Consider the following 14069-nt stretch of genomic DNA (forward strand, 5'->3'; position numbering starts at 1 on the left):
TTTCATGTAGACATTGACCTTCCACTTTTTTTGAAGGTCAAGTGTCCAAAATTTTATCAATCTCAGAAAAAAACTGTAAATTTAAAAAAAATCAAATCTACGCTGCCCGCCCACCACTGTCATAACCTAACACTGCCATAACACCACGGTCACAGACGCCCTTCTTTATGTAAATAGATTAATTTCCTAACCCTTTTCTTTCCCGTTTCCCTTCCATCTCTCGACAGTGGAACACTTGAACACACATAATAATAGACAAATGTCCAACTTTCCATCCAATACTTCCTTTTTGTGCCTTTGAGATAACAATAATTACATTGGTCTATAATAAAAAGCACTGGTTTTAAAAGTGTAATAAAATTTACATATTTAAATTATGTTCTTTCTTAGCAAATCCTGTTTTGTATCTTCACTTTCTTTGTAGGCAAAATCGAAAGGAAACTGTTACAAAAAGACTCATTATGTGTCTCATTTTAAAGTGCTGCTATATGGACAAATTGGCATAAAGTATTAATTATAATTTATCTTGTAGATCTGTCATGACCCATGCATCAGTCCCACCAGAACAGAGGGTGGAACTGGGAATAACCGACACGCTTATCCGTCTCTCCGTGGGACTGGAGGATGTGGAAGACCTAATCGCAGACATCGACCAGGCGCTTTGCATCGCCGCCAAAATCAAAAACTAACAAAGCAACTCTATCTGAATACAATTTTGTTTATAAAATAAATCATTGGTTCAACAAGACTGCCAAAGTTTAACGTATAATTCAGTTTTAAAGAAATAATATATTTATATTTTTAATTACAAATTGTTTTTATTGAATATTAATTTTATACAAAAAGGGTCACAATAAAGAAATATTTTCATTAATCTGTCTTTTAACAATATGACGGATAGCACCGTATTTTAAAACCTACCTAAAAATAACAGAAGATCTTGACATACATATTAAATTTCCCAATAGAAGAACGATTGCCTTAATGGAGTCTGTTAGTCCGCTAAATCTCCTTGATTGAAATATCTGGCCACCAAGCAGATGAACAGATTTAGGGGCGCAGTTGTACTTAAAACATCTTCAGCATCTGGTGACAGGTTTGATCTGGAAATGACAATTAACACATTGGTTATGGAGTGCACATATTTGTGCCTTTCAGAAACTTTACATCGCGGCGGGGTGCACATTTTTGTGCATTTTTATGACCTTCAACTTCACATACAAAAAACACTACTTAACTTAATTAATAATTTCTTCTGTCATATTGGCTTTGCAGTGTAGCGGATAGGTGTTGCTATAATACGCACAGCATTATGGATTCTTCACCTAATATCATTTTTTATTCGCAGCTGTTGTGATTTCAGCGCTTGTCAAACTGTGTTGTTATTATATAATATTAATTTTAAATATTATATCAAGCGTATTTGACTTTTTTATTACTATTGTTATTTGTGGACTTACTTGATTTTATTTTGAGACATTTTAAATCATATTTGTATTTTTACGAGTTCGACTTCAGAGCATCATTGTGGAATAATTTAATGTGTATAAATCGTTTTTACTTTTGTGGTTTGATTTTACGGTTTTTGGGATTACAATTTTTTTATCAACCTAAAATGGATGAGAGAGAGGATACTTTCGTGGAATAACATTTTGAAGACCACCTTTCTGATGTACTCAATGACGCTGAAGAAGAAATCAATGACCTTCACAAAGTTCACAGTTAGGAATGGAAAGATGTAACTATTCAAGAATTTTAAAAAAATGGTTTGGCTTAGTTCTTACAATGCGGGAAAAATACCATTGTCGATTATTGGTCTACAAATCCTCGGATAGAGACCCCATATTTTAGAAAGACAATAAGCCGTGATAGATTTCGACAAATTTTACGAAATCTCAATTTTGCTAATAATGACGAAATTCCGACCGCTAGCACAAACCGTCTAATCAAAATTCAAAGGATAATCGACTACTTCACGAAGAAATTCCAGGAAGTGTATACGCCAAATCAAAATCTATCTCTAGACGAAGGGATGATTCCGTGAAGAGGTCGTCTGAAATGTCGCGTGTACAATCCCATGAAAATTGTAAAATATGGAAGTCTGAATAGGATGATTTGTGAATCAAGTGAGTGAGTGGATATATCTGTAATTTTATTATATTCAGGTATAAGTGCTACATTAGATTTCACTATAATAAATATAATAATTGCTGTCACCATACCTAAATAAATTGTATAATATGTATGCGGATAATTATTACAATAGTGTGCATTTAGCTAATTATCTAATGGGGTTAAAAACTAGAATCTGCGGCACAGTTAGAAAAAATCCTGGCATACCGCCAACACTGAAAAATATACGCCTTAAAGTCCAAAAAACCACGTATCTACGAAAAGGGGATGTACTTCTTCAAATGTGGAAAACCACAAGAAGAGAAATGCAAAGATGATCTCTACGATACATCAGGCGGATATAGTGGATACAGGAAAAATTGACAGAACAACAGGGTTGCCCATTAAAAAACTAAAATGCATTGTAGATTACAATAATTTTATGAATGGCGTTGATCTTGCAGACCAATATTTATCTTGCAATCCAATATAGAGAAAATCTTTAAAGCGGACCGATATAGCCTCCTTATACCTTATTCATTGTTGAATTTTCAATGCTTTCCGAATTTTTGAAAAACTAAATGTACCTAATAAACTTTGCTTCCACGACTTTTTGTTACAAGTTGCAGAGAACTGGCTTCTTCTGCAGCAGCCACACCGTCCTCATCATTCACGCAAGATTTGTAAATCAGTACACCTTCTACTTCTGTCACGGCGAGAACTCCTTTTTTTACCCAAATGATAGACTGTCTAGCATTTTAAAAAACAACGAATTGGTATAAATAATAAGTGAGAAAACTAAAAACTTTGTAAGACGTAATTGTCGAGTTTGTGTGAAACTCAAAATACGGAAGCCAAGTGCGTTCATGTATAAACATGTTGGTAAATGTTTCCAAACATAACATACCGAGAAAAATTATGTTTAAATTTAATTAGTTTTAGAACATGTTCTAGACATATTTTTTCCTATTACATAATATTATTGTAATAAGTAAACCTATTATTACCCCTGAGTCATTTAAAAACTTATTTCAATTATGTTGATATTAATATTTTTTTATAAATAATTTGCTAATAATTTTTGTTTTATTGATACAAGCTCCACAGTTTGAAGTTTGCTGACATACATCCGGTAGCGGGACTGCGATCTAATTTCGCCCGCCGCATGTGACAGTTTTTTAACAAACATCTCCATAGCGAATGTGTTAAAATACTTAATACTTGAAGATGATTATAAAACATGATTAACGGCACATTATGGACAAGTGTTGGAAAGTAAAAGTAGATCATTTTGATAAATCTCCATTTGAAATTAAAATGAGTTTAGTTAAGTTTAGTGACATGGTCAGATTAGCCAGCTTAAACACAATTAAGGCCTAAATTAAAGTTGCATATTTCTTAATTAAAGGAATATGCATCGCCAATTTGGAATCCACAATATAAACTTAACATAGATAGTATAGAACGTATCCAAAACAAATTTATAAAATATATTACCTACAAATTCAACAATAACTTTGAATGTACATTTGAAACTTTGCAGCAAAGACGAGCAGTAGTTAAATCAATATTTATACACAGAATTTTAAACAATAACATTATCTGTACCCTATTAATTTTAACATACCTTTGAGACGTACACGACATACAGTGCTATTCCACACGCTTAATTATAAAACAAATGCAACATCTAATTCGCCAATTAACCGAGCTCTTCATACTCTAAATCAGGGATTCCCAACCCCGTGCCCGCGAAACGATTCGTATGTGCTCGCCACTATTCGACAATGAAAGAATTTCTTCAATAACATTAATTAAAAATATGTATTATTTTTATTTATTTGTTAGAGTTTTAATTTTTTTGAGTGCCTAGGTTTATTAAATATGTTTGTATGTTTGCGATATTGTATGTATGAGTGGTTTATTTGCTGACAATACTTGTCGCAACTTGTCTAGCGGCGAGCCAGACTGCACTCTTCACGGTAGCCTGGAACGGGGAGTTCTATTTGCACATCACTCCTTGTACACACAGAAAACCCAAAGTGATCGAACGCCACGAACTGAGCCGATGAACGCCGTAGGCGCCAAAACACATGGCACATGACTCTGTCAGTGAAAGCAATAAGCATGGCCCCGACAGCCAAACTGACAGTAGTCACGTGCTCGTACCATCCCGATTGCTTCGGCATCTTCGTCTGACGAAACACGAATTAGGAGTTTTAATATTCCTTCTGAAAAATTTTAACGGGCTAAAAACGAGGTGCGTGATCTATTATAATTATTGTAATAATAAGTGATAATCTATTATGATTGTGGGGAAGTTATAGTGCTTGTTACATATCCTTGTTATACATTTATGCATATAATGTAGAACAGATGTGTGCTATAACATTGATATTATATTGTAGTTCAATTACTATTTATTTTTTTAGTCCTAAAATGAGTGGATCGAGTAAAAGACATGAAACAATGAACCTTTGAACCCTGACTAACCATTTTAATACTGACTGGGAGGAATCGTATTGTTTCGTTAATTTGAAAAATAAATGCGTTTGTTGTGTGGTAGTAGTATTGCAGTGCCAAAAAAACATAAAATGTTGAACGACACTTCCAGACAATTTATGCCACTTTTGATGTGAATTATCCACTTAAATCTGAAGTAAGGTAGAAAAAAAATATGTCAACTAAGATCAATAATGCACAACAGACTGTTTTCACTAGACATGTAGGAAATTCTAAAAAGGCCACCATTGCTTCTTTCAAAATTTCTCACATGCTCGCAAAAAAGAAGAAACCTTTCATTGATGGTGAGTTGTTTAAAGAACTATTTTTGACTGGTGCCGATTGTTTGTTTGATGGATTTTCTAACAAACAGATTGTCTCAGCAATACAAGACTTACAGTTGTCAAATAACACCGTCACAAGAAGAATACATGCAATTGCAAACAAAGGATTTATTACCCTCTGCAAGATCATTTTCAAACTTTATGTCCTACTACTGTATTATCCACCAGGAAGCTCTGTGTTGTAAAATATTGCCATTTGAAAACGTTATGAAAATAGTTACAAAAATAATCAATTCTATTCGAGCAGCTCCTTTGCAACACCGACTTTTCAAGGGTCTGTTAGAAGATACTGAAGATAAAGAACATGATCTTATTCTACATACTGAAGTACGTTGGCTCAGTAAAGGAAAGGTTCTTACAAGATTTGTGAGTTTAATTGAAGAAATAAAAACATTTACAACCGATAAAAAGGAAAATTATGATGAACTAGCCGACTATCGCTGGCTGATTGATTTGGGATTTATCACAGATATCGTGGAAAAATTGAATTCTTTAAATTTGGAGTTGCAGGGGAAAGACAAAAACATAGCTGAAATGATAAGCTCTGTAACGTCATTTAAAGTTAAATTGGATATGTTGATATCACATCTGCAGATCAATTGCAAATCAACAACCAGTGTAGTCTGCTAGCTCGCAGGCGCCAGACGTGAGTGACTGCATACTAGCCGCATTAACAGAGACCCGGAACAAAACAGTAATACCGTCACGATGGAAGAAGAAGTCGATCCACACGATTATATCCATAAAGCCAAAAACGAAATAGCTGAAATGACAACACTTTTTGAAGATTCAAGAATTACAAAGGAAACTAAAACAGAAATCTCAAAAAAAAAAAAAACTATCATTGAAAAAATTTCGCATATGGCGGTAGATCTTGCAAAACTAAAGGAACAAAATAAAATGATGAAAGAAATGCTGAAAATAAAAAATGAAAGAGTGACATGAGAGCAGCTGTCTCGCCTTAACGCAAGCAACTATCTCGCTCTCGCGAAGCAAACGCTCATTGGCTGAATGAAAAAGCCGGCTCTCCCGTCAACAGGCAATGAGAGATTTAGAAAAAATACTAGAATTTGCAAGCCCTTCCTGTAATAATAGGAGACAATGTTAACTAAATAGTTATATACAAAGATACTTACATGTTAATTAAATAAGCTCGAATAGAAATAAAATATGTTACACGTAAGATAATTATGTACTCAGCGAAACTCTGAAAATGTTACAGAGATTTGACCACTTATATTGTAGAATATGTCTTATTATAACCAAATAAAGAATGTTGCGACGACGTGGTTTTGGCAAAACGACAGCGGTAGACAAGGTATAATATTATAAAATATTCCCATATTTCTGAGATAAACAGATTTAATCCTAGAACGTGGCGAGCTTCATAGCAAGAAAAAAGCAAGCTCGTTATGGGAATTTCATATTACAAACAAGGGTCGGTGATGCGGTCGTAATGATTCTTATAAATACGCCGCAAAAACCGGTCCCTGCACCATTCGCTTCAACCCTACCGACCGAGCAACACCTACCGCTGCCCGCTCTGTCCATTCTCGCTTCGCTACCTGGGAACTAACTTGCTGTGTTTGATTTCAACCCGGTTCCCCCCCGCTGTCTACTGAGCCTTCCCAACAGCCAGCCTCGGAGAGGGGATCTGCCATTGCCTACTGAACCAGCCCGCCAGCCAGCCTCGGAGAGGGGATCTGCCATTGCCTACTGAACCAGCCCGCCAGCCAGCCTCGGAGAGGGGATCTGCCATTGCCTACTGAACCAGCCCGCCAGCCAGCCTCGGAGAGGGGATCTGCCATTGCCTACTGAACCAGCCCGCCAGCCAGCCTCGGAGAGGGGATCTGCCATTGCCTAATGAACCAGCCCGCCAGCCAGCCTCGGAGAGGGGATCTGCCATTGCCTACTGAACCAGCCCGCCAGCCAGCCTCGGAGAGGGGATCTGCCATTGCCTACTGAACCAGCCCGCCAGCCAGCCTCGGAGAGGGGATCTGCCATTGCCTAATGAACCAGCCCGCCAGCCAGCCTCGGAGAGGGGATCTGCCATTGCCTACTGAACCAGCCCGCCAGCCAGCCTCGGAGAGGGGATCTGCCATTGCCTACTGAACCAGCCCGCCAGCCAGCCTCGGAGAGGGGATCTGCCATTGCCTACTGAACCAGCCCGCCAGCCAGCCTCGGAGAGGGGATCTGCCATTGCCTACTGAACCAGCCCGCCAGCCAGCCTCGGAGAGGGGATCTGCCATTGCCTACTGAACCAGCCCGCCAGCCAGCCTCGGAGAGGGGATCTGCCATTGCCTACTGAACCAGCCCGCCAGCCAGCCTCGGAGAGGGGATCTGCCATTGCCTACTGAACCAGCCCGCCAGCCAGCCTCGGAGAGGGGATCTGCCATTGCCTACTGAACCAGCCCGCCAGCCAGCCTCGGAGAGGGGATCTGCCATTGCCTAATGAACCAGCCCGCCAGCCAGCCTCGGAGAGGGGATCTGCCATTGCCTACTGAACCAGCCCGCCAGCCAGCCTCGGAGAGGGGATCTGCCATTGCCTACTGAACCAGCCCGCCAGCCAGCCTCGGAGAGGGGATCTGCCATTGCCTACTGAACCAGCCCGCCAGCCAGCCTCGGAGAGGGGATCTGCCATTGCCTACTGAACCAGCCCGCCAGCCAGCCTCGGAGAGGGGATCTGCCATTGCCTAATGAACCAGCCCGCCAGCCAGCCTCGGAGAGGGGATCTGCCATTGCCTACTGAACCAGCCCGCCAGCCAGCCTCGGAGAGGGGATCTGCCATTGCCTAATGAACCAGCCCGCCAGCCAGCCTCGGAGAGGGGATCTGCCATTGCCTACTGAACCAGCCCGCCAGCCAGCCTCGGAGAGGGGATCTGCCATTGCCTACTGAACCAGCCCGCCAGCCAGCCTCGGAGAGGGGATCTGCCATTGCCTACTGAACCAGCCCGCCAGCCAGCCTCGGAGAGGGGATCTGCCATTGCCTACTGAACCAGCCCGCCAGCCAGCCTCGGAGAGGGGATCTGCCATTGCCTACTGAACCAGCCCGCCAGCCAGCCTCGGAGAGGGGATCTGCCATTGCCTACTGAACCAGCCCGCCAGCCAGCCTCGGAGAGGGGATCTGCCATTGCCTACTGAACCAGCCCGCCAGCCAGCCTCGGAGAGGGGATCTGCCATTGCCTAATGAACCAGCCCGCCAGCCAGCCTCGGAGAGGGGATCTGCCATTGCCTACTGAACCAGCCCGCCAGCCAGCCTCGGAGAGGGGATCTGCCATTGCCTACTGAACCAGCCCGCCAGCCAGCCTCGGAGAGGGGATCTGCCATTGCCTACTGAACCAGCCCGCCAGCCAGCCTCGGAGAGGGGATCTGCCATTGCCTACTGAACCAGCCCGCCAGCCAGCCTCGGAGAGGGGATCTGCCATTGCCTACTGAACCAGCCCGCCAGCCAGCCTCGGAGAGGGGATCTGCCATTGCCTACTGAACCAGCCCGCCAGCCAGCCTCGGAGAGGGGATCTGCCATTGCCTAATGAACCAGCCCGCCAGCCAGCGCCCCGCAGAGCCGTTACCGACTGAGCCTGAGGGATACAAGGAGTTTTACCCTCAATAAAAATCAACCGTCTTTATAAAGGCGTTCTTTTAAATATGCAAATTAAAAATGTAGAATATATCGTCTTTCTCAAGACGCATTCATTTATGCAAACATATTACAAGAGTCGATATTCCCTGGATCGAGGGGATTGAACGTTGCCAACTGAGCCAGCTGGCCTGCCAGCCAGCCCCGGAGAGCCTTACCGACTGAGCCTTCCCGCCAGCGTGCGGTCCTGCTCACTGGCCCCGATGTCACAGAGCCGTTACTGACTGACCTTGGACGAATACAAGGAGTTTTACCCGCAATAAAAACCAACCGCCTTTATAAAGGCGTTCTTTTAAAAATGCAAATTACAATTGTCGAATATATCGTCTTTCTCAAGACGCATTCGTTTATGCAAACATATTACAAGAGTCGATATTCCCTGCATTTTTATAGTATTTTAAATAACTCTGTAACGATTCAAATGAAATACCTCAAGTGCTTTATTTGAATCATTACAAAGGACAAAGGTAAATGTCTGCCGGTGCTTGTATTTTACAGTTTTTTCTTGTGCAGGCGAACACGTCCCGTACAAAGTGGTCCTATCGAGCCGGAACCACACATCACGCCTTCAGTCCTGCATCTGCACGGCAATATTCCAAATTGCCCTTTTTCCGGAGATAAAAAGGTTTTCATGAACCTTTAAAATATGTCAGCTAAAAGTTCCATGTAGGCACCTGCATTACCGGCCAAGGTACAGGCTTCACAAGGGGACCCAAAAAATTGCCCTTCTTGCATAGATAGGTTTTGTCCAATGTGACGTGTGAGAAAGGTTTTAGAGTCTGCTTTGACTTCCGTAGTATATGTGACAGAGACAGAAGATGAGGGAGATAGAAGCACCTATATAACCCGGTGTAGTATACCTACTACAGGTTAGGCAAGGTTAGGCACTCTCTTTCCACAGCTCGAGTTAGGTACTATACTCTATAAAATACTCGTTGTTACAATATAACATTATTAGAATCGAACCGTGTACCATTATTACAAATATCTGTGAATCTCGGCTTGAAGATTAGCAGTGGCGCAGCCGGTACAGGTTATAATCATCGTATTATAAAAGAATCACGCGTATTCGCAGTTAAAGCAAAGTATTTCAGGACGGGTCGGTATTTATCCGTCAAGAATATCATCACGGGAAGGCGTGAGGGCTCTGAGGCAGCAAGCTTCTCGTAAGGGGGAAGAAATTGCATGGGACAAGATCGACAATACTTTACGTAAATATGTAGGCACCCAGTGGTGTAAAATATTATATAATCCACCTTCACCGGAATTGTGTTCTAGATCGCCTTTCCATATGGATTCCATACGGTGTATTGTAATATAAAGCACACCTGCAGTGAAATTCCCAAAACTATGATGCCTAAAGATAAATGTACTTCCCAAAAGAGATAAATGAAGGTAACGCAGCTAATAACTTTAATGATTATTTTATTTAAAACGCCACTGAAATAAACACTTCAAAGTTCCATGATTCCTGCATAATAATTATAATGGACAATTAAATAAACTTTTAATGGGACACCACCATCAGATATCAACTACTTGGTCGATGGGTACAACAATATACTGTCGAAGTGTAACTAGTTAAAAAATCGTTAATATTTTAGCAAACCATTGTATGCAATATACCGGCTAGAGTAATTACAAAATTATAGGAAATTGAGTGGCAAAAAACCCTAGCAAATAGGGTGAGAAATTCCGACAATAACATATAATATATCAGTATTCACCTCCTGGAACATTATATATATTATCTTTAAATTAATCAAAGCCTAGCAACTAAGGTCGAAAATTCCAATAATAAGTAATGGAAAATAATAGTAATGCAAAATCCTACAATGAATGATTTAAACTTTGAAAAGTTCAGTAACATAACGTACTTGGGAAATATTATACATGATAAAATATGTTTGAAATATTTTTTTCCATAAAACCTGAAACTACCTTTACAATGTTGGAATTTCGAAAAAGTCATTAATCTTTTTACTTGTACTCTCATCTAGAATCACTCCCCGAAGTTTGTGCACTGTACCCCAGGACACCTTGTATAACGGCCAACTATTTATAGCGCTATGGGAATTTTATATTCCTAAGGGAATAAAAACAAAAATTGCGATAAAATATTGCTACTCAGGTCAACTTGTGTGTTTTTTGTTATTTAATAAATCAAAACTTCTGAAAACCTTAAATTTGTATGTACTATACCTGCCTACTAATATAAACCATAGATTTTATGAAACTTTTTTATTTCAAATAAGGAATTATTCAATTTGTCCATCATTGATTTTGTGGCGATAAACCGATTATATTTGGAGAAAAATACTGAACAAATAGAAAAAAGATTATTTTGGTCTTTTCCATTATTAGAAGGTACAATCTATAATATTTCTTTCTTAGCTCGCACGGTCAGCAGTAATGCTTTGGGCTTCCCTCTGGCAAATTACCTCATTCCTCTCACTCCCGAAATGAAATATTATTCCAATCTTCATCAAAGTCCTCTTAAATCTACACGCAGCGACTTGAATGTGCAGAGTTTATGCAAGTTTGCGCAAAAACAGTACACTGTGCGGCGTCCAAACGATAGAGATTTGCGTGCGCAAACAGTTTGACAGCAAACCATTTGATTGTAATCATTTGATGTGTATGCAAGCCATTTGCGCATTATACAATTTTGCCGTCTTAACGTACAGGGTTACTTGTGCAAATTAGACTTTGTGTAAATAAGATTGAGCATGTAGACGGAGCTTTAAGGCCTCTACAGACAACTGGTTTGCCCAGTAGTTTATCTATGGTTTTTAAGGAAACACGTGAATAGGCTTGACTTAAGTAAAGGACAGTATGATGGCTGAGCCTTTGGAAGCGGTGGCTTCAGGCTTCAGTTAGTACCTGTGCCGGCCAGCCATCTGTAGATAGATGTCTTTATACCATGTCACATATAAAATACCTTATTTGGCTGCAAAGTCTGGCCATTTCCCTAAGTTGACTGACTAGATTGGGCATCAGAGGCAGCTGGAAAGCGGCCAATATGGCAAATATCCATTGTCCTGAAAAAAAAAGCACATTTTTTAGATTATTTCATGAAAAAACAGCAACTTTGTTTTTGTGATTGACTATTCAGATCTAGTCTCCAAATATAGCCTAAGTCAATTCAAGCAACATTTCAATTCTGAATGGTGATCTATCAACAAGGTGATACTGAGAGTATCTTCTTACACTCTGGAATGTGCCACAAATATACTATACATTATTTTAAATAAATAAATTGTGATATAAAACTTTTTTGCACAAGTTGATATTTGAACCCGCGACCACCGGATTCTTAGCCACGTAGGATTGTAACAACAGAGGTCGTCATTATGAAGGATCTTTGAGAAGGAATTGTAATGCCAATTTTTAAAGCCCTTTTCACGCAAGAGGGTTTTTACTGTAATTGAAACTGTTTTAATAACTGTTATTTTACGGGTAATAAATTCACTATTATGTATGCAAAAATGAATGAAATAACTCACCATATTTACGGTCTATTCCATTTCCAGGAGTCACTTCCTCTAATTCTTCTACTAAGACAGAAAACGCAAATTCTAGTTGAGCTTGCTTCATGGAAAATATTATACTTAATAGAGGACTGTGATTTGTCAAAAAGTTTTTCCAATGGGAAGTCGAAAACTCTGTTGGTAACTCTTCTAGCCGTTTCCAAAAGTCTTTCTGCTTCTTAATGCAGGCTAAACGACATCGGACTTTGGAGAAGTCAGACTCTTGGATGATTTGCCACTCTTTTGTTGGCAATAAAGGGTCAGGAGCGGCAACTGTTTTGGGAAGCTGAAAGGAAAACATGCACTTTATATTATGGCTAGAGACAGGGATAAAATAGTGGAAAAATAATGCATCACCTTGAGGTGAGAAGAAAATAGGATGTTTCATTGGGACAATATCCAACTGAACAAGAGAAACATATAAGCATCTAGTTCTAGACTAAGATATCGTAAGTATACTGGTGAAACCATTTAAATGACACAATTTGTTAAAATCAGTTAAAAATTCAGTTTTGTTTAGTTGTTTTTACTATATTGATTGATGAAACCCACAAAATCCTGATAGAGATCGAACAAAAAAAAACAACTTTCTGTCGCTAACATTTGAAGACAGGCAAGTTTTACAAATCCCAAGCGGAAAAGTCGGCCTTCTCTACTATGTAAGAAAATGTATTAAGAGGAAATGATTTATAAAAATTGTTATTTCATAAAACTGTTAGCATAACAGCATTTTACAAAATTGATAATTTATAATGTGAATATGACTTCGACAGTCAATCTTAAAAAATCCTGCATTTAATATGTTTTATCAGTAAACCGACGATGTGTAAATGGACGTTAAGTCACAACTTCCTTGCAAAATACACTTACCAAAGTTGCAAAGACATTTTGGCATTTATTTATTTTGTTGTCATAGTCAGCGGACACAACACTTAAACATTTATTTCTTTCAATCATAACATTTTGAACATATTCTAAGCCGTCCTTTGGGAAAGCCACAATTTTTGCTGATTTTGGAACATGAACGGGTAAAAAGGGGGTTGAGGATATAGGATCCATTTCCGTAACGATACTAAAATACAATTAGACAAAAATTTAATTTTAGTGTAAACATAAATAAACCATGAGTGTAAACTAAAAACTTGTAAACGTAAACGTCAAAGTCAATGGTCAAAACAAAGATAGAAACTGGCACTACTGGCAGTGATGGTATGCAGTGTTGCCAACGGGTCTTGGCCTAATGTCGCCGTTTTTCAAACATTTAGTAGCCAAATGTAGCCGAATTTCAGTTGCAGTAATTCTAATGAACTCGCATAAATTCTGCCCACATATTCCCCACAAATATTGTACGTGAGCTTGATTCCCCCTGTTATTTTATTCGTAATCCATGGGGGGGGGGGGTTGTTAGAGAATTTCTGTAAAACATAATTTAACATAATTTTAACCCACAACAATTTTGAAATCCATGGGGGGGGGGTGGCTATGAAATTCCATTAAGAAAAATTCCTCATATTTTTCCATTAAAATTAAAAAAATCTGAGGTAGCCTAATCGGCGACCAGTCGCCTTTTAGATTTTTTTGTCGCCGATCCTCGTTCTGAGTAGCCTAAATGGCGATAAATCGCCTTCGATGGCTACACTGATGGTATGCCGTATACGAAAAAACAAAACACCCTAGCTTTGTTGCCAAAACTCCCCAGATTCGAAAAATTTAATACCTGGAAAAATTTCCACCTTAGATAATATGCAAAATACGGGGTTAAAACAGGCACAATAGCTATCGAGGAGTGGGGAAGGCGAGAATTTTTTTTCTGGTATAAATAATGTTTTATTTATTAAAACAATACTATTGTGTGATAATTAATACTTCCTACTAAACTTTGATTGTGTAATATTTATACCTGGTCATGATAGATAAAAACTGTTGGTACCCAAAAGTTAAATG

The 14069-nt window shown here is 39.3% G+C and overlaps 2 protein-coding genes across 2 annotated transcripts in view; one reads left to right on the forward strand and one right to left on the reverse strand.

Moving 5' to 3' along the window:
* Positions 1 to 874, forward strand: part of Cth (Cystathionine gamma-lyase) — a 30333-nt gene extending 29459 nt beyond the window's left edge. The window contains exon 8 of the mRNA XM_089634779.1: positions 533 to 874. Coding sequence (XP_089490905.1) covers positions 533 to 689 — 157 coding nt within the window. The 3' untranslated portion in view covers positions 690 to 874. The remainder of the gene's footprint in view (positions 1 to 532) is intronic.
* An 89-nt stretch (positions 875 to 963) lies between these two features.
* On the reverse strand, positions 964 to 13311 carry Gem2 (Gemin 2). The gene is made up of 4 exons (XM_089634792.1): positions 12996 to 13311; positions 12102 to 12411; positions 11537 to 11636; positions 964 to 1103 (listed from the first exon to the last, which is right to left on the reverse strand). The coding sequence occupies exons 1-4, from the start codon at positions 13182 to 13184 to the stop codon at positions 995 to 997; spliced, it is 708 nt and encodes a 235-aa protein (XP_089490918.1). The 5' UTR covers positions 13185 to 13311; the 3' UTR covers positions 964 to 994.
* Between the last annotated feature and the right edge of the window lie 758 nt (positions 13312 to 14069).

The sequence above is a fragment of the Hesperophylax consimilis genome, chromosome 1 (genome assembly GCF_061612785.1).
Source record: "Hesperophylax consimilis isolate HC1 chromosome 1, BYU_Hcon_1.0, whole genome shotgun sequence".
Classification (NCBI taxonomy): Eukaryota; Metazoa; Arthropoda; class Insecta; order Trichoptera; family Limnephilidae; genus Hesperophylax; species Hesperophylax consimilis.